Genomic DNA, 24555 nt, shown 5'->3' on the forward strand with positions numbered 1-24555 from the left:
AGGCCCTGCTGTTTACATGCACACCGTGTAGCTAAGAAAGCTCTGAATCTCAAAATTCGGTGCACCTTGGCGGCATTTGGAGAGATTTTTGCGTTTGGCCCACTCAGAGATTCTGATGAGTGGCCTGGGCAGTAGCATCTTTTGATAGCTCCTAGGTAACTAGACTGTAGCACAGTTTGAAACACAGCCGGGGAGGTTGATTTTAATGCAGGTTCCAATTAAGGGTCTGGGAGACCAAAGCGCTGCTCCCAGAACGTGTCTGCTGCTTCTCGGTTTGGTTGCAAGGCTACTGTAGGGACTTCCTAACCTCCACTCTGGACCTCACCGCCAGCCGGCTCCAACCTTCACACTGTGTCTTTGGTGGTTCTCTGTGTTTTTTTTTAAACTTATTTTTATGGGGCTGGAGAGATGGCTCAGCGGTTAAGAACACCGACTGTTCTTGCAGAAGACCGCAGTTCGAATTCCAGCACCCACATGGCAGCTAACAATTGTCCATAACTCCAGTTCCAGAGGATCCGACAGCTTCTTCTGACCTCCGCAGGCACTGCACGACAAGGGTGCACTTACCTACATGCAGGCAATACACACATACAGATAATAAAATAAATAATAAAGTTTTATTTTATATGTTTGAGTGTTTTTGCCTCCATATATGTTAAATGCACCTGTGTCATGCAATGCCGGTAGAGGTCAGAGGAGGGCTTTGGATCCCTTGGAACTGGAGTTACAGACTTGTTAGCGGCATGTGGTTGTTGGGAACCAAAACCCAGACCTCTCTGCAAGAGCTGTCATCACTTATAAGAACTGAGCCATCTCTGCAGCCACTTTGGTGATTTTCTAAACAACCTAACACAGAAATCCTAGAACAGCAAGTTGCAAAAATGTTGTAGACAACTTCTTGATATCTACAAAGGATTTTAAAGAGTCATAAAAGTACATAAAAGTTTCAAAGCGTGGTGGGTATATGTTAAAAAAAAATTCTAAAGTAGTTTCAATTGTATGGAAAAATACAGAGGAATACAATGAAACACAAAGTCCTTGTACAGTGCTTTTCTTTTGATTTTCTTTGATTTTTTTTTTTTTGGTCTTTTTTTTTGAGACAGGGGCTCCCTGTAGCCCCAGCTAGCCTGGGACTCACTATGTAGCCCAGGCTAGCCTCAAACTCACAGAGATCCCCAGTGTCTCTGCCTCCCACAGTGCTGGGATTAAAGGCGTGTGCCACCATGTCCGGCTTGACTTTGTTTTAAGCCATTTGTCTGTAATGAGCATTTTGTTACCTTGATGAGGAGCAGAAGACCTTACAGGACAGTCACATGGAAGGAGCTCTTGGCTAAGATTACTCTTCAAGCACTGAGAACTGGATGTAGCCCCTACTCCCATTCCAGGGCTTATCATCTGGCCTTTCCCAGGTATACTCAGTGTCCTCCCTGTCTCTTCTCATAGCACACTGTCAAGTGCCCATCTGTTTGGAATCTTTCTTGGTCTTCCTTCTGTATCTTTTTTTTGGGGGGGGGGTCTCATTTTGTAACCTAGGCTAGCCTTGGGGGAGATCTCATTTTGTAGCCTAGGCTAGCCTTGAGCTTACCATATAGCATGCACCACCATACACAGCGTCTTTCTTCTACATTACTGGCCACCTCGCTCTCCCCTTTTCAGCTCCCTATTTATCCAGTCTAAATGTTGGGCATCCTCAGGGCTTAGCCCTGAGACTACATTTCTCTTACACTCCCGCCTTATGTGACTATCTCAGTTCCCATAGACTGAAATACCATCTATATACTAAAGATTCTCAACATCTTATCTACCATGACCTCTGCTCTTAATTCCGGAGTTGAGTATTCCCATACCCAATGAATATGTCCACATTTTCAAATTGAATGCCATTGACTTTGTCTGCAGTGCTCACTCCCTCTACTCCAGTCCCTAGTGGCCTGCTCAACTCAGCACATTGGCACCACTGTTGACTCAGGTGTTCAAACACACAGTCCACATGTCAGCGTCTCTCACCCTCTTATCTCCAAATGACAGATGTGCCTAATGATGGTATTAGATTCCAACAGACCCAGCCTAAATTGATATAAAGTCCAAAATGCTCATCTACTGAGCATTATAGCTTAGCAGTGTAGTGTGCTGTAGAGTATGGGGGCTTACCTTGGTGATCCCAAGGCTGACTGGGAGCAGTGCTGAGGACTATGAGAAGATACTAGTCCGTAACTAGACTGGGAAAAGATCAAAGTACGGTGTCTTTTTGAGTGTCATGTTGATTACCAACTGGTGGTAAGGATTCTTTGGCTCTGTCTGATTGGAAATTGTGAACAGGCAAAAGGTACCTCCTCAGTGCAGGCGACTCTGGGTTCTTGAGTGTCAAGGGCCTATGGCTGGACTAGCTGACCAGGGGCCTCTTGGCTCTCAGTCTTAGGAATTGAAGGCTGATGGTTCCAAGCTCTAGAGGCCAGAGGCTTACAACCTTAGGTGCTCAGGTCAGTGGCGTGTTGCTCTGAACCATGACTGTCAGTGGCCCTATACTCAGCCACCAGTGATCCACAACTTACAATAGCAGCTAGCCTTAGCAAGAGCAGGTGATGGCCAGTGTCATGGTTCCCAAACCTTGGATCTCAAGATATTCAGCTCCTGCAGCTTCAGATGTCAGTATCCTTAACTTTTAGCCATTAGTGTTACAACTCCCTGCAGCTTTGCTGTCAGGCCCCAAATCTGGCAGCTCCCTAGAACTTAGAAGTGACTGGAGCCTGTAGTTTTCTGTTTTTACCACGGTCTGCCTTTCAGTCTCGGGGTTTTGCCTCCTCTGGCCATGATCCCCCATCTTAACTCTTGCAGCCCACACCCCCAGCAGCTCTCTGAAACTCTTGAGCCCCTCTCTCAGTCCTGTTGCTCCTGCAATGGCCCACTCTCCCCACTGATATGATCACAAGGAGGGGACAAAAGAGAACTCAGCAGAAGCCTTTTATTGAACTTAATAAAGGGGCAGCACAGAAGGGTGTCTCCTTGTTAACTCAAAAAGTTAGCTATCAGCCTGGATATTTAGCCGAAAAGGGCCATGGCATGGGTGTGGAACACAAATGCGGCACTGCAGTTTTTACCAGTCACAGCGTGGGAAGTTCCACCAATTGCAGGTTTTACAGGTCTGATCATGCTCCTTGCACCAATCACCAGCTTTCTTCTAAACTACATGAGGAAGTAGTCTCCCACCATCTTAGAACAGTTGCAGGTTAAGCAGTGTTCTCTAGAATTTCCTGTCTTATTGTGGAGTGACGTCTTCGAAGACCAAGTTGGTTGTCTGGAGCAGTCATGACTAGAGCAAGGCCTCCTGAAGCAGATGTTACTGTGTTAGCTACTGTGTTCTGTGCAGCTGAAGTGTAGCTTCCTCTCGGCATCTGTGATGTGTTCAAAGCAGCAGGGCTTTCATAATGGCAAAAGGTCTTTGAAAAGGGGTCTGTTCAGTTGACAGCTCCCTGCTCAGAACAACTGGACACAAAGGAAGGGACTAACACCTAACCACAGTCCAACCAGCCTGGCAGACAGCTCAGTTTAGTTAAAGCAAAATTGTACATGAAGGAATGGTGGGGCTGGAGTGCTGGCTCAGCAATGCTTAAGAGCACTGTCTGCTCTTGCAGAGGACCCAGGTTTAGTTCCTAGGACCCACATGGTGGCTAATAACCATAATTCCAGTTCCAGGGGATCCAACACCCACTACTAGCACAACACAGGTGTACTTACATACATGCAGGCAAAACACTTGTGTACCTGAAATAAAAATTTTATTTTTTGGTCTTTTTGAAACAGGGTTTCTCTGTAGCCCCAGCTGGCCTGGAACTCACTATGTAGACCAGGCTGGGCTTGAACTTACAATCTGCCTACCTCTGCCTCCAAAGTGCTGAGATTAAAGGCATGCACCACCACGCCTGGCATGAAATAAAATATCTTTAAAAAGAATGCCTACAACAGAGAGAGAGAGAGAGAGAGAGAGAGAGAGAGAGAGAGAGAGAGAGAGAGAGAGAGATACATGTTGGGGCATGTGCATGTGCTCTGGGGATTTTTACCACTCATTTAGAAATATTTTCATTTGTATCCCTTACGTACCTGCCACCTGCTAAACAAGAAAGGCAAAGAGGGTCCTCCTGGAGCCTATTTCCTTGTGAAAAGAGCTGATAACAAGCAAGCAAGCAAGTACTTTGTTGTTACTGTTAAGACAGGGTCTCACTTAGCTCAGGCTGACCTTAAAACTTGCTGTATGAGTGAGGATGACCTTAAATTCCTGATCCTCTTGCCTCCACCTTTTGTGTGCTAGGTTTACAGGTGCTAGCCAACACTCACTGCTCTAAATAAATACTTTAACTCCAAATAACTCCTAGCTCACAGAACATTTTCCTTTCCCTTTCATGTGGCTACCTTTTCATCATTTGGGTTTGAACTTAAATATTACTTCTTCAGAGAGGCTTCTCATGGTCCACCCTACCTGACCACGTTCTCTCTCTCTTTTGCATCTTTAAAAAGCAGTCATCAAGCCTGGCATGGTGGTGCAGGCCTTTAATCCCAGCGCTTGGGAGGCAGAGGCAGGTGGATCTCTGTGACTTCAAGGCCAGCCTGGTCTACATAGGGAGTTCCCGGACAGCTGGGGCTACAGGGAGACCCTGTCTCAAAAAGACAAAAAAAAGAAAAAAAAAAAAAAAGCAGTCATCAAGCCTGGCATGGTGGTGCAGGCCTTTAATCCCAGCGCTTGGGAGGCAGAGGCAGGGGGATCTCTGTGACTTCAAGGCCAGCCTGGTCTACATAGGGAGTTCCCGGACAGCTGGGGCTACAGGGAGACCCTGTCTCAAAAAGACAAAAAAAAGAAAAAAAAAAAAAAAGCAGTCATCAAAACTGTATCTTTCAGGATGTTTTATATGTATATTTGTCGTTATATTTCAATAAAAATTTACAGAGGGAGGTTGGGGGTGTGTATAGTTCTGTGGTATAGTGTTTGTCTAGCATATCCAAATCTTTGAGTTCCATTACCAACAATGCAATTTCTGTTCAGGACTGTATTATACTACTTTATAAATCAAGTGCTTTGTTTTTCTGTTCATGAAGTCCATCAATTCCAAGAGTAGATCCTGTCTTTTCAAAATTCATCAATGTCTATTATCTATTCAAGAACAATTATCAAAGTACAGGAGAGTGATCCTGAGACCCTTCAGGGGATCCACGAGTGCAAAACTATAGTCATGCACTACATAAGAACTTTATATCCTCGTGACACTGTAACCACCTGTACAGGCGTTCCATGATATTTACAATGATGAAATCATAGATTTCTCAGAACATGTCCTCCTCACTAAATGACACAACTATTTTCATAATGATACGAAGAAGGCAACTTTATTTTCCTTCTTTATTTGCTTTCTCTTATGGGTGTGCCGGAGTTTTCCAGACTTTATATGACTTGAACTGCAACACACTGAAGGAATAAAGCAGATATCCAAACATAGTTGTCTCCTATTAAGCTGGATGTTAAGAGATTTGGAAAAAATGGGGCTGGAGAGATGGCTTAGCAGTTAAGAGCATTGACTATTCTTGCAGAGGACCCGGGTTCGAATCCCAGCACATGATGGCTAACAACCATCCTTTACTCCAGTTCCAGGGATCCAAGACCGTCTTCTGTCTTCTGCAGTCACTGCATGACAGGGGTACACTCACACACATGTAAGTGTAACACTCATACACATTAAAATAAAATAAAAATATATAAAACAATACCACTCTTGCCATTGAAGTTTTGTTTCAAAAGGTTATTTTGGCCAGATGTAGTGGTACAAGCCTTCAGTCCCAGCGTTTGGGAGGCAGAGGCAGGTGGATTTCTGTGAGATTGGGGTCAGCCTGGTCTACATAGTAAGTTCCAAGGCATCTGGGGCTACAAGTAAAAGAGATCTGTCTGTGTCAAAAACAAAACAAAAAGTTATTTGGGGGGGTGCTAGAAAGATGGCTCAGCAGTTAAGAGCACTTGGTGTTCTTGCAGAGGTCCCAAGTTTGGTTCTTAGCACCACATGGTGCTCACAACTGCCTGAAACCCAGTTCCAGGGAATCTTATGCCTTCTTCTGACCTCCACAGACACAAGGCATGCAGGGAATCTTATGCCTTCTTCTAGCCGCCACAGGCACAAGGCATGCACAAGGTGCACATACATATATGTAGGCACTCACACATGAAACAAATCTTTAAAGAAATAAAATTTAAAAATTACTTTTCAGCCAAGCATGGTGATGCACACCTTTAATCAGAGGCCAGCCTGGTCTCAAAACAAAAACAAAACACAAAACTTAAAGTTACTTATCATAAAATGTTATTCAACATCAGTAACCTATCCAATTGCTTTTTAATTTAAAATGAATTAAAATTATTTATTTATATCTGGTCATAGTGGCACACACCTTTAATCCTAGCACTTGGGAGGCAGAGAGAGGCAGGTAGATCTTTGTGAGTTCAAGGTCATCCTGGTTTACCTAATGAATTCCAGGCCAGCTGGGGCTACAGGGAAACCCTGTCTCAAAAAGACAAAAAAATTATTACTTTTGTGTGTATGAGTGTATTGCCTGCATATATATAAGTGCACCCATGTCACGTAATGCCTATGGAGGTCAGAAGAAGGTGTCAGATCCTCTGGTACTGGAGTTACAGATGGTTGTTAGCTGCCACGTTAGCTGCTGGGAACCAAACTCAGGTCTTCTGCAACAGCAGCCAGTGTTCTTAACTGCTGAGCTATCTCTCCAGCTAAAAATTAATTATTTTAAAAAACTCTTAAATTACTTGAAAAAATTAGCCCTCTAACTTTATGTATTTATATGTCTATATTCATAATATGTATTATAAAAAAAGCTGTTTGGTATCTCCCTTTTTTTTTGGTCTTTTTGAGACAGGGTCTCCCTGTAGCCCCAGCTGACCTGGAACTCACTACATAGACCAGGCTGGCCTTAAACTCACAGAGATCCACTTGCTTCTGCCTCCTGAGTGCTGGGACTACAGGTGTGCGCCATCATGCCCAGCTTGGCATCTCCTTTTTTAATGTTTTAGTTTTATTTATGTTTATGTGTGTATGCCTTGTATGTGTGTGGGTACCCGAGGAGGCCAGAAGGTGTCAGGTTCCTTGGAGCTGAGTTACAGGTAGTTGTTTGATACCCAGAGTCCAGGTTCAGGCCAACCCCAGCCTCCTGAGCTTGCAAGGCTCCATGAAACTCAGGAACTAAGCATAACTGTTGACCATCTTGCATGTGTTATAGTATATGAAGTGTCCTTCCACAGGCTCATTTATTGGGGGATGGTTTGCCATCAGATGGGGCTTTAAGGAAGTAATTGGTTCCTTAAAGATCTAAATCAATATATTAGCTTCTTGGTGGATTTGCAATATGATGGCATTACTAGGAGGTGGTGAGAAATAGGACATGGCACTAAGGCAGAAGTAGACACTGGAACTGTGTCCTTGGGGGACTGTGTCTGCTCTGATCCCATTCTGTGTCCTTTTTTCTCTGCTTCTCGTCCACTATGAGGTGAAGAGCCTTTCCCACATGCTTCTTGCCTCTGTTATATTTGGCCCCAACCATGGGCCCAGAATCAGTGTGAGCCAAAATAAGTAACTCCTCCCTTAAGTTGTTCTCTAAGGCAGTCTGATCATAGGAATCAGTAGCTGACAAGAATTGGTGGCATATCCTTAGGGGCTGTATCTTACCCTGGCCCCTTCCTTTATTCCCTTTGCTTTCTGTCTGCCATGGTATGAGCTGTCCTGCCATGTTTCCGAACTATAGTAAACGGAAATCTCAAAACCATGAGCTAAATGTCTTCCCTTCTTTTAAGGTACGAAGTGTCAGACATTCTGTCACACAGATGAGAAAGGTAACAGAAAAATTGTACTGAGAGTGGAGTTGTTGCTGTAACTTTACCTGATAATGTGGTTCAGAAGCCTTCGGAATTGTTATACAGGAGGAATTTGGAAACATCTGGAGACACAGGCTGGAGTAGCCCTGGAATGCTGTGAGCGGTGTAGTGGCAATTCTGGTGGGAACTTGGAGGACCATAATATTGATGTGAGCGTGGACAGTGAAGTCAATGCTCATGAGGCTTTCAGATTCCCAAGAGTGAAATTCTCTTGGGAATTGGACTTCTGACAAAGAACTTTGTTTGCATTCTTAGACAAAAATGTAATAGATAAAAAATGCCCTAAGATGTTGTGGGAAGCTGAATTTGGATGTAATTGGCTAATTAATCTGGTATTAATATGTGGTTATTGCCTAGTGCTCTTAGTCAATGTACAGCAAGAACAGGAAGTAGTGTACAGAGTGGAAACAGCTGAAAAACAGTTGAGTCAAAACAGGAGTTGGGCCGAAAAACGTGTCAAAAAGATTAGGACCATTAAGAAGACGTGCTTCAGGACAACAGGAAAGAAGATGACTTGAGGCCATCTCAGGAGTCAGTGCAACCCCATCTATCACCATCTCAAGGGGGTAACTTGCAGCTCTTGAGAAGACAGAGCACCCTGCTCAGTCAGGGCTAACTAGCAAGTTGTTTACCCATGATTTATCTCTAAATGCTCAACTGTCCAGGCACTCAGTGTGGCGAGGTCAAAAAGGGTTCCACTTGCACTGGTGGTAGATCTTGGTGACACCCATGCTGACTGTGTAGGCATGCAGGGTGCAATGGTTGCTTTTAATGGCAACTTGTCAACTTGCCACTTAGACTCACTCATGAGTGGGAAGCCTCACTGAAGCTTTATCTTAATTGATACAGGCTTCTTACCCCCAATGTGGGCAGCACCTTCTGGTAGCGCCCCAGATAAGGGGTGTGGCAGAAGGAAGTATTTGCCTTTTGCTTGTTGGTCTCTCTTCTCATAACCATGGTGGCACTATTGAGAACTGTGTGAAAGGGGAGACTTTCTTAAAAAGGGGAGTTTTGGGGGGAGATCTCAAGCCTTGGGGTTGACCTAAGGGGAGAAACACTGGGTAGTGCCAGGACCTCCTCCCAAGACCCAGAAAACTACCACAGCTCCAGGGAAGAAACCAAAGGGCAGACCCAAAAAACTGAAGGAAAAGGAGGGCGTCGGGCAGGAATCCTTGGAGGAACAGTGACGGCACAGTACCACCCACTCTTGGTGGAAGTGGTTTTCCACTGGGATTGGACTCGCCACTCCCAGGTCCCTTGCCGCCCCACTGCAGCAGCTACAGGCTCTGTGAAGCCCCTGGTGCTCTGTGGGGAGGTTTCGGCTCAATCCCTGTGCTTTCCCTCTCCTGGCAAGGATAGGGGTCCTTCCCTTGGTGACTCTTTGGACCCTTGCTTTGGGGACCCTTTCTGCTCTCTGCCGTTCCTGGCGTCCTTGTAGAGGGGCCTGGAAGTACTCCCTGGCCTTAAGGGGTTCCAGCCCCCTCCCCCCCAACAAGCCCCATTGGACGAACTGGAAGCTGCAGTCAGTGCTAGTGCAGGGGATGCCCCCAATCAAACTGTCACAAGTGGAGCTCTTGGCCATTTCCTCCCCATCTTACCTAGTCCCTGCACTAAGGTTGGGTGAACACCTTGGGCTATTATTACTAGGACAGTAGGATATGAGTTGGGCCACATTCAGCTTGCCTTCACCCGGGATCTGGTACACTACAGTGACAGATGGTATCACCACCAGAGCTCCAGGCCACCTAAGGTAGCTCGGGAGCTGTCACCTCCCTGCTTCCACTGTAGGCTGTCTCCCTTCCTGCAGTGGGGCACTAATGAAGAGCTAGCCCTGCTTCCCTCTCCTCTCCATCCCAACATTCTGATTCATCTTTTCTTCTGGTCACAAACTACCTCTGAACAGTTGTGTTTTTCTTGTTCAGTGTTCATTCTTAGGCACCCACCATCACTGCTACCAGCAACAAATGTTTCCCGTTTCCCCAAGATAACTCTAAGGGAAAAGGGCTGGGGCACAGCAGGCTGGGTTACAGATCTCTCCAGGGAAGGTGGGGCCCTGCCCCTCAGATGCTGTAGCAGTGAGAAGGCAGGCCTACCTGGATCGGAAAGGTGTAGAGGCCACCTTTCCTCCTTGTTCTGTGGGGGAGCAGGTGGCTGTTCTTTGTCCTCCCCCTCCCCCACCCCGTTTCCCTATTTGCAGTTACTTGAATAAAAATATAGCCTTTTCTGGAAGGAAAAAAAAGTAAGGGGCGGGGCATAGCTGAAGGAAGAATGTCATTAGGGTTGTGTCCTTGGAGCCCCATCTTGCTCTGGTTCCTTTCTACATCCCCTTTTCTGCTTCCTGTCTGTAATAATGTGAGCTGCTGTACCATGCCCTCCCTGACCTAACAGACTGAAATGTCCAAAACCATAACAAATAAATCTTCCCTTATTTTTTTATTTATTATTTTTTAAATTTTACGTGTATGTGTATATTCCCTGCATGTAGGTAAGTGCACCCGTGTCTCACAATGTCTGTGGAGGACAGAAGAGACTGTCAGAGCCCCTGAAACTGGAGTTATGGACAGTTGTTAGCTGCCATGTGGGTGCTGGGATTCGAACCAGGGTCTTCTGCAAGAACACTGTTCTTAACCGCTGAGCCATCTCTCTAGCCCCAAATTTTCCCTTATGTAAGTTTTTCTGTCAGGCATTCTGTCCCAGTCATGAGAAAGCTTATATTTCTGCAATTGTTTTCAGTTATGAAATGTTCTCTTACCTATCAGTAAAAGTCTTTTTATTCAAACATCAAAATTGTTATTGATGCATAAACATTTTAAAACTTGTTAACCTGGCTAGCTTCAAGATCAAGTCCTTATTTTCCACTGATAAGGTTAATTTTACATGAAAAAGAAAACAAAGACTGCACTACTTACTAATGTATTGTACTTTAATAGAAACATAGCTTATACCACCCATTGAAAAAGCATTTTAATATAAACATCACTTATACACAAAAACAAATTATATTGATATTATAATTTTAAAAAACTCTTGGTTTATCTAAAACAGTTAGGATGCAACCTCAACAGTGATTGCTTCACATTTTCCAGTCTCTTGATCCGTGCATGTCACCTGTAAAGATCCATCCCTAAAAAAACAAATGACATTTTTTAAGCTCACTTTATAAAAACAACGTCCTTACGGGGGACTAAATAAGACTTTGTTGTAATTTTCAAAAGTTTTATTCAGATAAGAATAAGCACATGTGCAGAGTCTTTAAATTTGGCATGTGCTACTGTATTTAGGAAGTTCTTAGAAATTACCTTCTAGACCATTGAGATGCCTTGGAAGTCCAAGGTGATAAATGTTTAAGACTTTATACAAGCTCATGGTAAAGCATGCCAGTTTCAAGCTCAGGCCATCGTAAGCCATCGAATTGAGTTTGATATTCTTGCTAAAGGTGGATTATAGAATATAACGTTAATTTGGAAAGGATTTACTTGTAATAAACAGTGGTACGATGGCCAACTGGGAAAGAAATGGCAATAGCTGAATTTAATCAGTAATTTACTTCCTACAGCTTCTTTGTAGTAGTAAGAGTTTGTAAAATATCATAAAGCAAATTACTTGATATACGCTTTGTAAAATATAGTAAGATTTCATAGTGGAAAATGTGATTCACTAATAAAATCTTTCAAGTCTTTAATAAATCATTTGCCTAGAATGATAATGGTTAAACAAGCAAACCACACAAGAGGGCTCAGGTTTCAAAAATGATCATAATATTGAAAGCATTTAATTTTGTACCTTTTCATAGTAAGAACAGCTAATATATCACGTAATCCATTTTCTTTTTTACCTAAATCCTGGAGTACAACCTGTTTGTACCAAAGAAACAAAACAAAACAAAAACAACAACAAAAAAACAAAGATGATTCAGTACTTTTTAGTGTAAAGGATCAAAGCTTACTTTTTAACCAAAGCAAACCTTTTAAAATAGGGCAGTTTTCAATTCACTTCCCATTTCCACAGAATTGGGATGAGGCAGTTAAGCTTTATTAAGTATCAGCACCTTCTTTGATGGAGGACATAGAAGACAATGAATGTCTTAGTCCCTTGCATTTGCCACATCAATTAAAATATTTTTTTCTAAGAAGGACTGTTCATCTGAGAAAACAAAGATCATTATTACTATTATTACTATTTGGGTAATTAAACCACTACCAGTAGTAACATACAAATTATGTTCTGACATACTTTCTATATATACTTGTTAAAAAACTAGCCATTATAAATATACTTGGAAAGCTACCAACTTGAAAGAAATATGTGGCATTTTTTTGTTTGTTTGTTTTTTTACAACTGATTTTTGTCAGTACAAGATGTTATGAACTTTCATAAAATTCCTTGGTTTCTCAAAGACAGGTATTCCAGTAAATCAAACGTGGAGTTTGGCATGACTTCCCAGACTTTGCCAAGATCAAGTTTAATGACCTTAAGTGAGTCATTATCCTGTTTGATTCTTCTGTAAAAAGTGGTGGTTACAACATATGAGAACATGGAAAGATTCTCTTCTAAACTGAGGGCTACATAACTAATTCTTCTGGCATTTTCTTTAAAATCTTACATCTTATTTATTGTGCATGTGGGAGTGTATACATGCCCATGTGTGGCAGTCAGAGGACAACTTGTGGGAGTCAGCTCTCTTTGAATTCAGACCGTCAGGCTTTGACCTGCTATGCTGTCTTGCCAGCTCTCTCCTGGCATTTTTGAGTTAGTATATGATGGTAACAAGTACAGAGTCTAAGAGTCCCACATGAAGGAGGAGGTAAGGAATGAATGAGAGACCAGGCAAGGGGGATACTAAGGCTGCCACTTAAGATTAGGAAAGGGCCTATACTACATAGTAGATTAGCTGCATGTAAATAAAAAGTCTGTGGAGGTCAGAAGCGGTTGTGGGATTCCCTGGAACTAGTTATGGACAGTTGTTAGCTGCCAAGTAGGTGCTAAGAACTGAACCCTGGTCTTCTGCAAGAGTAGCCAGTGCTCTTAACTGATGAGCCATCTCTCCAGCCCCTGGAGGAGCTTTTAAAACTACCAACAGATGCCAAGTTGGTAGTCTGAGGTGCAGCTCAGGCCTGCTAGGAATCTGTACTTTCAATATTCTTTTGCTGGGGTTAGAATATAAGTATAAGCACACCTAGCTATCTCCTCACTAATAAACATCACCTCTGCCCAGACATATTCCAGTCTGGTTCCAGAAATTCTTCTGAATATAGATATTAAAAACAAATATATATTCTTTTGCTACCTACACTGGTTTCATTTTAACTATAAAAAGTAATTCATGACCTGTCTCCCTGAAAGTAATTCACGCTCATGTCCTATGTTGCTCATAAAAAATTTGGTAAAAAAAGTAAAAGAAAAACAAACAAAACCCTGACCCATTCTGGTACCCTAGAACCTATCTACCCACTGTTAAATTTCTGGAATATTGTTTATTTATTCCCCTATTCCCTTCTCCTCCCCGCCTAAGTACTGGAATTACAGACTCCTATATTTTCTTCTTCTTTCTAAAAATAATTGTTTTCCCTCATTTTCTTTTTTCTTTCTTGGCAGTGCTGGGTATAGAACCCAGAGCCTTGAACAGCATCCAAATATTCTACCACTGAGCTACACCTCAGCCCTCAGTTACAGCTGGCCGGCCCAGAACTCAGTGTGTAGATCAGGCTGATGTCTATCTCACAGAGATCCATCTGCCTCTGCCTCCTGAAAGCTGGGATTAAAGGCACGTACCACTATTCCCCAGGTCACAAGTCAGTTTCTTAAGCATTTCTAAAATGCACTTAATTTTACTATACCATTAAAAAAGTATTTTAACAACAATTTTTATTATATTTATCTATCTCTATTTACTTTTAAATTTACTCTGTGTGTATGTGCATGTATCATAGCCCACATGGGTGGAGGACAATCTGCAGGCATCAGTTGTCTCTTTCTACTATGTGGGTTTTAGGAACCAAACTCAGGGCATCAGGCTTGGCAGCAAGCACCTTTACCTGCTTAGCCATCTCACTGGCCCACTTCATAGCATTTTGAAATATGTTTATAAATTACCTCATATAGCACCTGACATTTAGCAAACAAAAAATGTGATCTTGCCCTTCCAGTTACCTAATTACTAGGATTGGCCAAAAGTGCAGAGAAGCAGTATATATACAAACTGCATTTTGTTTTTTCCCCAACAAAATTCCTTTCAAGTTCAAGATCATTTATTTCTTCCCACATTAAAAAATAAGCAGAAACAATTTGTTCATAAAAATGTTAGTGACTATACATATTTTGTATTGAGATGTTAAACTGAATCAACTTCAGAAGAAAAAGTTAAGTATTAATAGTTGCCTATGACTAAGTCAGTGTCTAATTTTGTGCATTTACCTGTGCAAACTTAGTTTCTTCTTTAGCAGAGTTTTCCCCTTCAGACTCATAGAGTTCAAGGCATACTGAAGATATACTGCCAGGGGCTTGTAAAGTGTGCTGTCTTCGGGCTGGCAGAGGAGTCCCAGATGGAAACAGTACTGTGAATCTGTTGGCACCTGATTCATCTACTCCCTGGGAAGCAGGAGAATAAGATTAGCATTCTTTGGCATTACAAATAAAAAAGTTTCTATTATAAACTCCCTTTACTCATTGCTATAATTTAAATACATAGCCCTTGCTGACTATCTGGAAATTAGAAAAAAACGAAAAAAAATAGATATAACTCTCAATCCCATCTTACTGTGTTTAGTAACATTGACATATAGCTCTCTCTAAATTAGAAGCTGATGTTTAAATTTATATTTAACTTTAAATTTACTAGAAAATTAACATGTTAGATAAACATTAACTGAAAGAACATAAGGAACTCCTAATTACTAATCTTTTTAAAAATATTTATTTTTAAAATTTTATGTGTATGAATATATTGCCTGCATGTATGTGAGTGCACCGTGTCATGCAATGCCGTGGAGGTCAGAAGAGGGCTTCGGAGTCCCCTGGAACTGGAGTTAAGGATGGTTCGTAGCTGCCATATGGGTGCTGGGAATCAAACCCAGGTCCTCTGCAAGATCAGTTAGTGCTCTTAACTGTTGAGCCATCTCTCCAGCCCCTATGATTACTAATCTTTTAAACTTAAAATCTTTACTGTATGCAGCTGGGCATGGTGACACATGCTTATAATCACAGCACATTTAGGAGGCACAGACAAGTGGATCTCCATGGGTTTGGTTTACATAGTTCTAGGCCAACTAGGGTTATATATGGTGAGACTCTCCCCCCAAACGAAAACAAAACGCACACAAAAACAAACAAAATCCTTTACTGTATGCAAGGCTTATAAATTGAGATATAAATGAAAACTTACACCAATTTATTTGTAGTACTTTTATGGAAAAGTACAGAAAACTAAACATACCTTAACTAAAATATCCTTGGCTGAACACTCTATCAAAAGAGAGTCATCTAATAATGTATTTTCTCTCCCAGTAAGGATCCCAGCTTCTATAGCTGCACCGATAGGGATAACCTCATCTGGAGGGATGGAGCTGAGAAGCTCCACAGCTGGGAAAAGATCTTTAATCAGCTGCTGTAGCCTTGGGATTCGAGAAGACCCTCCACAAAGGACAACCTAGAAAACAGGAAGAGCTGTCAGTGGTTTACTTTTATAACAGGATGAGCCATCTTTATTGCATGTAATGGTAAAGTACAAAAAGACCTGTATTTTGATACATGTTATTTAACATATAAACACATTTTTTTACTCTCAACAAATTTAAAATGTAGCAATCATACTACAAAATTCAGTATGACAGTATATATTTGGCTTATGATTAATAAAGAACATGAGGTTGATTAGGAATAACATTCTCTACTACAACATTTTACAAGAATTGTTTACATAAATCTACATCATTTATGTGACAAAAGTAAACACTGCCCATCTTTCTGTAAGAAAACTATATGACAGACTTTTTGCCTCCACTGTGGAAGAAGAGTAAGAACTTGGAGAAAAAAGAGACAAAAATATGTTTTAAGTTCTTGGTATGTTATCTCACTAACTCTCTTCTCTGGAGAGTTTCATATAAAACTCTGCTTTATAAATCCCCCAGGGTTTTCCTCAGTTCCTCCAAATAGCACCAAAGACCCTGTGGACACACAGAATGCTGAACATATAACACACACAGCTCAGGAAATCATCAATAGCTATGTATTTCATAGTATTTTAGTGGATTGTTTTCAAAATTCAAATGTGACACAGAAGACCAGTTAGCACTATCCTCTTCATTGTGTGGTGTAAAACAAGGGACACTGTTACTAATCTGCAGATGAGGGCAGGAGAAACATCAGGTGATAGTTTTTTTTTTAAAAAATAGGTTTATCAGTAGTAAGAAAAGTTTTTCCTAAAACTAGGTAAATACCACAAGAACAAAATATAGACAGTCTTTTCAATTTTCTCATATTCCACTAAGAGTTAAACTAACAAACTGTGAGTTAACACTAGCGCCTCCCCTCCTCAAAAGAAAAAAAAAAAAAAATCCTTGAAAATCTAGGTTTTTAGTATTTTCATTTAAGGATGAAAAGTGCAAAGAATGTGTTGCTACTGACCTGATGCTGAGAGTAAACAGTAGGTTTTATAGGTTTTAATGCAAATACATTATTTATGTACCTAATCTGTAAAATGAAATTTCTTCTACAAACTTAAGTTTGAACAGAAAACTTACATTTCACATATACTATAGTGGAGGGGTGCGTGGGCAGATGTGTGTGTCTGTGTGTGTGTGTGTTTGGGGGGGATAGTGTTGGGAGCTGAGATAGGGTCTCAAGCAGCCCAGGCCCTGTGAAATCCCTGTGTAGCCAAGGAAGACCTTGAACTACTCCCGCCTCCACCTTCCAAGTGACAGCATTATTGGCATGTACCACCCTGCATATGGCAATAGTTAGCTATTCTTATTAATATAATTCTATGTGTTTCATGAAATAAAACATCTGACAGTGCAAATACCACGTATCTTTGGGTGCTTTTGTGAGGATTAAATTTTTTTTTTTTTTTTTTGGTCTTTTTGAGACAGGGTCTCCCTGTAGCCTCAGTTGGCCTGGAATTCACTAAGTAGACCAGGCTGGCCTTGAACTCATAGAGATCCACCTGCCTCTGCCTCTAGAGTGCTGGGATTAAAGGCGTGTGTCACCATGCCCACCTAGGATTAAATGTTTTAATGCATGTAAAGCCAAATCATCCACTGCCTACTTCCCTGTGAAAGGATTAGCTATTCCTATCCACTGTCTAGACTCTTAAGTAGGGCGAATTTCCCTGTACACTCTCAGGCCTGTCTAGTAGCCTGAATGTGAACATATTGTCATATCACATCTAAGCTTTAAAAGTAGCAGAGGTTCTCAAATGCTCTTTGTCTTTCGTGCTAACACAGGATAGGAACTGGTTAGTCCTTTAACCAAGGTCCTATTGGTGAGAAGCCAGAACAGCCACAGGGGTTGATCTCCAGCTACTATCCATTATCTATACATAACCTAAGTGAAGGGAAATGTTTGCTCTAGAAAATGACTGAGTAGAGAGTTCTGTAGCAAGATCAGCAAACTAAAAGCACAATTTCAGATTTTTAAGTTCTTAAAGGCCTACATCTTAGGAAAGGGATCTTTATTAACAATTTTAGTCTTAAGACTGTCCATGGAAGCAGTTTAGGGTTGTACTGTAGTGCCAACTAAATGGCAGAGCTCCATGACTAAAGCAGGAAGGGAGCTGACACAATTATCCACAGTATGGTCCATGCTGTGCCACAGGTGACATTCCATTACTGCTCTAACAACCTATAGAGTAAGGTGTAGTGCTTATTTCTAAGGTTAAGCATCATTCATTTTTAAAAAATGTTTTTTGAGATAGTTTCATACAGCACTAACTGGCTTGGAACTCCCTATGTAGACCAGGCTGGCCTTTGAACTTGCAGAGATCTGCCTCTGCCTCTCAAGTGCTAAAATTAAAGGTGTGGGCCACTATGCCAAGCTAAGTATCATCCTCTTAAAGGAGAAAAGGTAAGGCTTAGAGAATTAAGTTGCTGTTGTATAGCTACTCCAACTGAATTGAAATAGTAACTTCTATAGAGAACCCTTAAAACTCAGGGGTTAAGAGGTCCTCCTGCAGAGGACCTGGTTTCAGTTCCCAGAACTCAACATAGTAGCTAACAACTCCAGTTCCAGGGGATCTGACACTCTCTTCTGGCCTTTACAGGCACTGCATGCATGGGTGCACTTATACACAGACAAAACACCCACACACATAAAAATAAATAAATCCCCCCCCCCCCCAAAAAAACCCCCAAAAAAAAAAAAAAACCCCCCCCCCCCCCAGAAAAACCCTCAGGAAACTAAGGAAACTTAACTAGGCTCAAAAAGTTACAAGATACACAGGGCCCTTCCTTAAGACTATATATGAGTAAACAATTGCTGGGGGTCAGGCAGCTCTTTGGTAGAGCTGCCTGCAAGTAGACATGGAGGTCCACGGATGCATCTTTCCTGAGTGTCACCCAGGCTGGGGCAAGGGCTTTTCCATGACACAGCTGCCAAGGGTCACCTGTAGTAATCCTAATAAACTCAGGAGAGACACTGGATTAAACTTGCCTCTATTTCTCATTAATTTCAGGATCTTCATTAACATCCTTAATTTCTGAACTTCAGTAACTAACTTACCAAACTGGGGTAGATCACAGTGAGTACTTCAGAGTTGCAGGTTAGCACTCAAAAAATTAGTGTGTACCCAGTGACAGAACACATTCAAATATCTGTCTCACATACTAAAAAAAAACATATATACTGGAGGAACTGTGTTTCCCAGAGCTAAATGGTCAAAATTCAGTAAATTTTCCCGATTTATTAACACAAGTTCTGAAAATACACACATAAAATATTTTTCTTTCCTATACTTAGGTGCTAGTTCCTAAATTACAAATCTGAAATTATTCCTAAAGCGATTAAGAAAATGTAGAAGTATTACCTTGCTGATATCATCTGCTGTAAATCCACTTTGATCTAAAAGTTCTCGGATTGCTTCTATACATTTATTAAAAAGTGGAGAACAAAGAAGTTCAAATCTTGCTCTGCACACACAAACACGGAGAAGAGAGACAAAGCAAGCTTAGTACATTCAAACTAACTCTTTATTAAAACTTAGTTCTCTGAAGGCCAGGTTTACCATTAGAGCAGGCTATTATTAAACAGTGCAATACTGTATCATGGAGACGAGCATGAGTTATTCATCTATACATGAATGAAGATATTTAACACTAAATTCAAGTGGAGAACTATTTTGACCAGTCTATTTACAAGATTTCCAAAAACTTAACTAACACTATATACCAAATATATAACATTCCCAACAATAAATCTACTGACCATAATAAAAACATCATTTGGAACATTTTGCTATTTTTATATGTTCAAGCTTTAACATAAAAATGTACTGCCTAATTTCATATTTTTCTTTTTTTAAAAAAGTGATCACACTTTACTAATAGCAACAAAACTCAGAAACCTCTAACTTAAATGCATATCAAGCCCTACAACCCGCCAGGAGTGGTGGCTCACACCTGTATGCCATCATAAATATATTTTTTCACATTTATTTATTTAGAGACAGTCTCACTATGTCACCCTGGCTGGCCAGGAACTCCCTATGTAGACCAATGCTGGTATTAAAGGTGTGTGCCACCACACTGGGCCTCTTGTTTACTTTATTTGCCTATGTGTGTGTGTGTGCACACAGTGTACATGTGGAGGTCAGAGGACAACTTGCAGAACTTGGTTTTTCCTTCCACCATGTGTGTCCAGGGAATTGAACTCGGGTTGTCAGGTTTGGCAGCAAGCGCCTTTACCTTCTGAATTATCTTGATAACCCATATTACTGTAAATGCAGTTGAGTGATTTTAAATTTGTTACCCACAGATATTAAATATACATTACATGGTTGAAATCTTCGAGACAAATTCACTATTTCCTTAATGAACACGACAAATTCTACTTCCTTTTACGTGCTGCTATGACTATGTAAACACATGCTCAGTGCCTGGACAAACTCAGCACGAAGGCATTCTCAAGACACAAAAGTAATATAAAGATTATCCACCTATAAAAAGATTTTCAGCGAGTCTTGGGAACCCCTGTCAGAGACACTACAGCACCAACAAGAATCGCTCAGAGGGCAGCAGAATGATCATCAACACTGAAGGCATCCTCATGTCCTATGATAATGTGGAACTTACATTCAATGACATCAAGAATGTGCCAGAGGCCTTCAAAGGGAAAAGAGAAGCACTGCCTACCTTATGCCTTATTCGGTCATCTTTCTATTTAAGGGGAAGGATGCCATGTGGTCTTTCATGATGCCATTTTATCTGATGAAGGACTGTGATAACAAGCAGCCAGTACTTGGTGCAAACTTCATTAAGGGAACAGGGTTGTGACCCATAACCTGCCACCTGCTGCTAGTTTTTAAGCTTCACGCCCCTGGCTGCACTAAGATTTGCGCTAGTTTGGTTTGTTCCTGGACTGGCCACAAAAATGAAGAAATGGTTATTTAAAGAGAATTCCTTATTTATTTGACAAAAATTTCCAGTTAACATATTAATGTGAAATAAACCCTGTCTGTACCTTGATGTGCTTGCTACAACTGTAAAATAGTAAAAATGAAGTAACTGGAAGAAAAAACATTCTCAATGCAATTTAACGTGTTTTCTACCTTTTGGATTGTGCCAAAAAGCTAGCTACTAGCCACAAAGTCTGTCTACTGAGTACCTGAACTGAAGCCAGAGCTACTGAGGAAATTTATTATAACTATAATTATCATCGAGACAGGGTCTCATTGTATAGCCCTGGCTGGCCTGAAACCCACTATGTAGACAAACCTGGCCTGGAACTCAAGAGAGATCTGCCTGCCTCTGGCTCCCAAGTGCTGGGATTAAAAGTGTGTGCCACCACGACCAGCAAGGAACTACATTTTTAATGTTACCCTCATCCAAAACGACTTTAGTATCTACCAATGACCATGGGGCAGGATGATCTAGGCTCTTCAGTAAGCCCAGAGAAAGTGAAGAGACTCAAATACAGAAAGAGAAATCAACCAAAAATAGTCAGTAGAATCAAAAAATAGCAATGCAGTAATCTTGGTAATTTTTACTGCGTTTCAAAGTAATGTGAATCTAACTAAAAATAGTTGTTAGTAAATGTACAACATAAGTGGCAGGGGTAGCATCTGTCCTTTGCTTTTTCTGGGTTAATGTACAATCACTTGTAGGCAATGTCTTAGATCATGTGAAAGGTGGACATTAAAAGCTGCTTATGCTTATTAAACCTATGTTCACTAATTGTCATAAAAATGAATAAAATGTAAAATACTGACTAGGGATGTGGCTAAGTTGGAAGAATGCTTGCCTGGCATGCATGAAACCATGGGTTCAATCCCTATCACTGCACAAACTTACTGTGTGGCCCAGTTTATAATCCCAGCAGTGGGGAAGTAGAGGTGGGAAGATAAAGAGTTCTAGGTCATCCCCAGCTAACAGTGAGTTAGATGCCAGCTTGGGCTACATTTAAGATTCTATCTTAAAACATAAAAAGGAGCTGGGGAGATGGCTCAGCGGGTAAGAACAGTGACTGTTCTTGCAGAAGACCCGGGTTCGAATCCCAGCACCCACATGGCAGCTAACAACTGTCCATAACTCCAGTTCCAGGGGATCCAACAGCCTCTTCTGTTTCTACAGGCATTGCATGATACAGGTGTACTTACCTACATGCAGAAGCAGGCAATACACACATACACATATAATAAAATTAACAAAAAACCCTAGGAGCTGCAGAATGGCTCAGTGGTTCAGAGCACATAACTGCTCTTGCAGAAGCCATATTTGGTGGTTTGAAATTACCTTTAAGTAATTAAAGGCTCTAGGGTTCTGATGCCCTCTTCTGGCCTCCCTTGGCACCTGCACTCAGGTGCACACATCCCTCATATACAGACACACATAAATTAAAGCTATCAAGTGAGAAAATACATATGCCTAAGATACTCCTAGAATATTTTAATTTCTTTTGAATCTAGTTTTACCTGGACACATTGCAATCAAAATCCTGACCTTCATACAATGAATCTAGGAAACAGTTGGCACTTCCCAAGGTTGACAAAGAATGTTTGGCCACTTCAGCACTGTTCATCAGTTTCATCATGGCTCGGGCATTTCCCCTCACATCATGTTTGAACAACCTAAAATCATAACATTTGAAGTTAATGTTCCTAGGTCATTTAGAATTTAATGCCTCTAAAATCTAAATCATCACTATTAGAGCAATAATGAATTCATGACTCCATATTACATTCCAGATGTAAGTAATTAAGTAACCATAATAAACTGTACTTTTGATATCACAGATAAAATTTATTGTGTGATAATTAGATTGGAGATTTATTCAAGTGGGTTAGTTTCCTACCTGTTTTAAAATCACATCAGAGGCACTCTTTATGGTATAAAGTATCTGTTGAATATTAAAAGTGTAAGATGCTTCCTCAAAGAAACCAGATCCACACAAAACATGTAAAATTAAAGTCTATCTAACTCAATGTGGGTTTATTTTTAAACTTCTTGCTAAGTAATGGTCAATTGTTTTGTTAAAACAATACTTTTTCACAATAAAAAGGTTTTAACTAACAAGTGGGAATCACCACCACTTTAAAATTGTTGTTTTTTTTTTTCCTTTTTGAGACAGGGTCTCCCTGTAGCCCTGGCTGGCCTGGAACTCACCATATAGACCAGGCTGGCCTTTAACTCACAGAGATAGGTCTGCCTCTGCCTCCCGAGAGCTGGGATCAAAGACGTGCACCACAATGCCCAGCCAAGAAAAAAATTTTATTCTGTTTTTGTGCATTTCATATAATGGATCTTAATCAAACTTGACCTCCTCCTCCATCCACGTCCCCGCCACCCCAGCCCCTGAAATCTTTTTTTTTTTTCGAGTCATAAAATCTTTACTGAGCTCAAACCAGGAGTCCATTGGTTTCGAGGACCTCTGTGAACAAACTTCTCCTTCTTTTCAGCTTGCTTCCGCAGACAGGTGAGCTGCTGCTTCTTTCGGTAGTGGACCTTGGCCTTCTCCTTCCACTTCCCTCAGGGTGGAGGTCACAGCCTGGTATTTCCAGCCGACCTCAGGAGCCAGATGTCCCAGGGAAGCAAACTTCTGATGCACAACCTCGAGGGCTGCAGGGACCACCATCTGCTTTTTCTTGTCATAGGTGGGGGGGATCCCCTCGAACACCTGGAGGCACTCCAGGGCAGGCTGGCCTCCCTCAGTCTTGTGGGGCAGCACGCCTCCCACAGTCTTGTGGGGCAGCATGCCTCCCACAGTGCGCCAAAGATGCGGCTTGGAACCCGGAAGTGGAAGGGACCACAGGAAGGATTGGTATTCATCATTTTTCGGAGAAAGGCCAGGTACTTTAGCTTATTTCTGTAGATACTGCCAGAAATGTTGATGCCCTCACGGAGCACAACCACCACCTTCCGGCCCAGCAGGATCTGCTTGGCCACAATGGCCGCTAGGCGGCCCAGAAGATGGCCTCGTCCATCCAGCACTAGAATCTGCCCCTCCACATCTTCGGCAGCTGCCTGGAAAAACGAAATCACCACTTTTTAAAAAGTCAAGTTTGGCTTCAACTTCTGGATCATGGGTCCACCTCTGCCTCCTGAGTACTGAGATTCCAGATGTGCATTAGCCAGCCTGGTTTAAAATGATCACTTCTGGGGCTGGAGAGATGGCTCAGAGGTTAAGAGCACTGACCGCTCTTGCAGAGGACCCGGGTTTGATTCCACCCGCATGGTGGCTACAAACCGGCCTCAACTCCAGTTCCAGGGGAATCCGAAGCCCTCTTCTGACCTCGGTGGCACTGCACAACGTGGGTGCACTCACATACATACAAGCAATACATTCATACACATAAAATAAAAATGATAAATATCTTTTTAAAACATCACTTCTTCGCAGGGGCTCGTGGCCCACGCCTTTAATCCCAGCACTCGGGAGGCAGAGGTAGGCGCATCTCTGTGAGTTCAAGGCCAGCCTGGTCCACATCGTGAGTTCCAGGACATCTGGGGCTACAGGGAGACCCTGTCTCAAAAAGACCAAAAAAAAAAAAAAAAATCACTTCTTTAAAACTTTTAGTGGCAACATGTAAAGTATAACATTTTTACATTTGACCTCTGATTATGTCCAAAGTTAACATGCAATTACACTAAGCAACAAGTATTATTTCTATGGTATTCCTTATGTGGATTAGTAACTAAATACTAAGACATTAATTTACTGGACTATGGTGAAAAATACTTCATTCTTTACCAGACCCAAACTTCTATAACCTGTTGGAAGTGTGGCCTCAGTACCTAGACTGTGCTTCATTCTCCAGAATCGTACACGATTTAAAAGGCAACTCTGACATCCAAGTTCTGCAGAGGACAGTCCCTTCTGCACTATGTGAGCGGGGTAGCTGGGCCTCTGCTTTTCAGGATATTGTAACTCCACAGATGAAAATACCAGGTTTATATGCAATGGCAACACACTCTTTCCTTTGCAGA

General features: G+C 41.6%; 1 protein-coding gene and 1 pseudogene across 2 annotated transcripts in view; both read right to left on the reverse strand.

The window, feature by feature from the left end:
• Nucleotides 1-10829: 10829 nt before the first annotated feature.
• Nucleotides 10830-24555, reverse strand: part of Hspa14 (heat shock protein family A (Hsp70) member 14) — a 29802-nt gene continuing 16076 nt past the window's right edge. Inside the window, exons 9-14 of one of the 2 annotated variants that reach the window (XM_008834344.2) lie at nt 22044-22199; nt 18942-19044; nt 15357-15569; nt 14339-14512; nt 11708-11778; nt 10830-11048 (exon numbers count right to left, since the gene is read on the reverse strand). In XM_008834344.2, coding sequence (XP_008832566.1) covers nt 10970-11048; nt 11708-11778; nt 14339-14512; nt 15357-15569; nt 18942-19044; nt 22044-22199 — 796 coding nt within the window. In that variant the 3' untranslated portion in view covers nt 10830-10969. The remainder of the gene's footprint in view (nt 11049-11707; nt 11779-14338; nt 14513-15356; nt 15570-18941; nt 19045-22043; nt 22200-24555) is intronic. The other variant, XM_029564144.1, reaches the window with a different exon arrangement.
• Nucleotides 22968-24379, reverse strand: LOC103735187 (annotated as a pseudogene).

Source organism: Nannospalax galili, unplaced genomic scaffold (assembly GCF_000622305.1).
Source record: "Nannospalax galili isolate Female #2095 unplaced genomic scaffold, S.galili_v1.0 scaffold677, whole genome shotgun sequence".
Classification (NCBI taxonomy): domain Eukaryota; kingdom Metazoa; phylum Chordata; class Mammalia; order Rodentia; family Spalacidae; genus Nannospalax; species Nannospalax galili.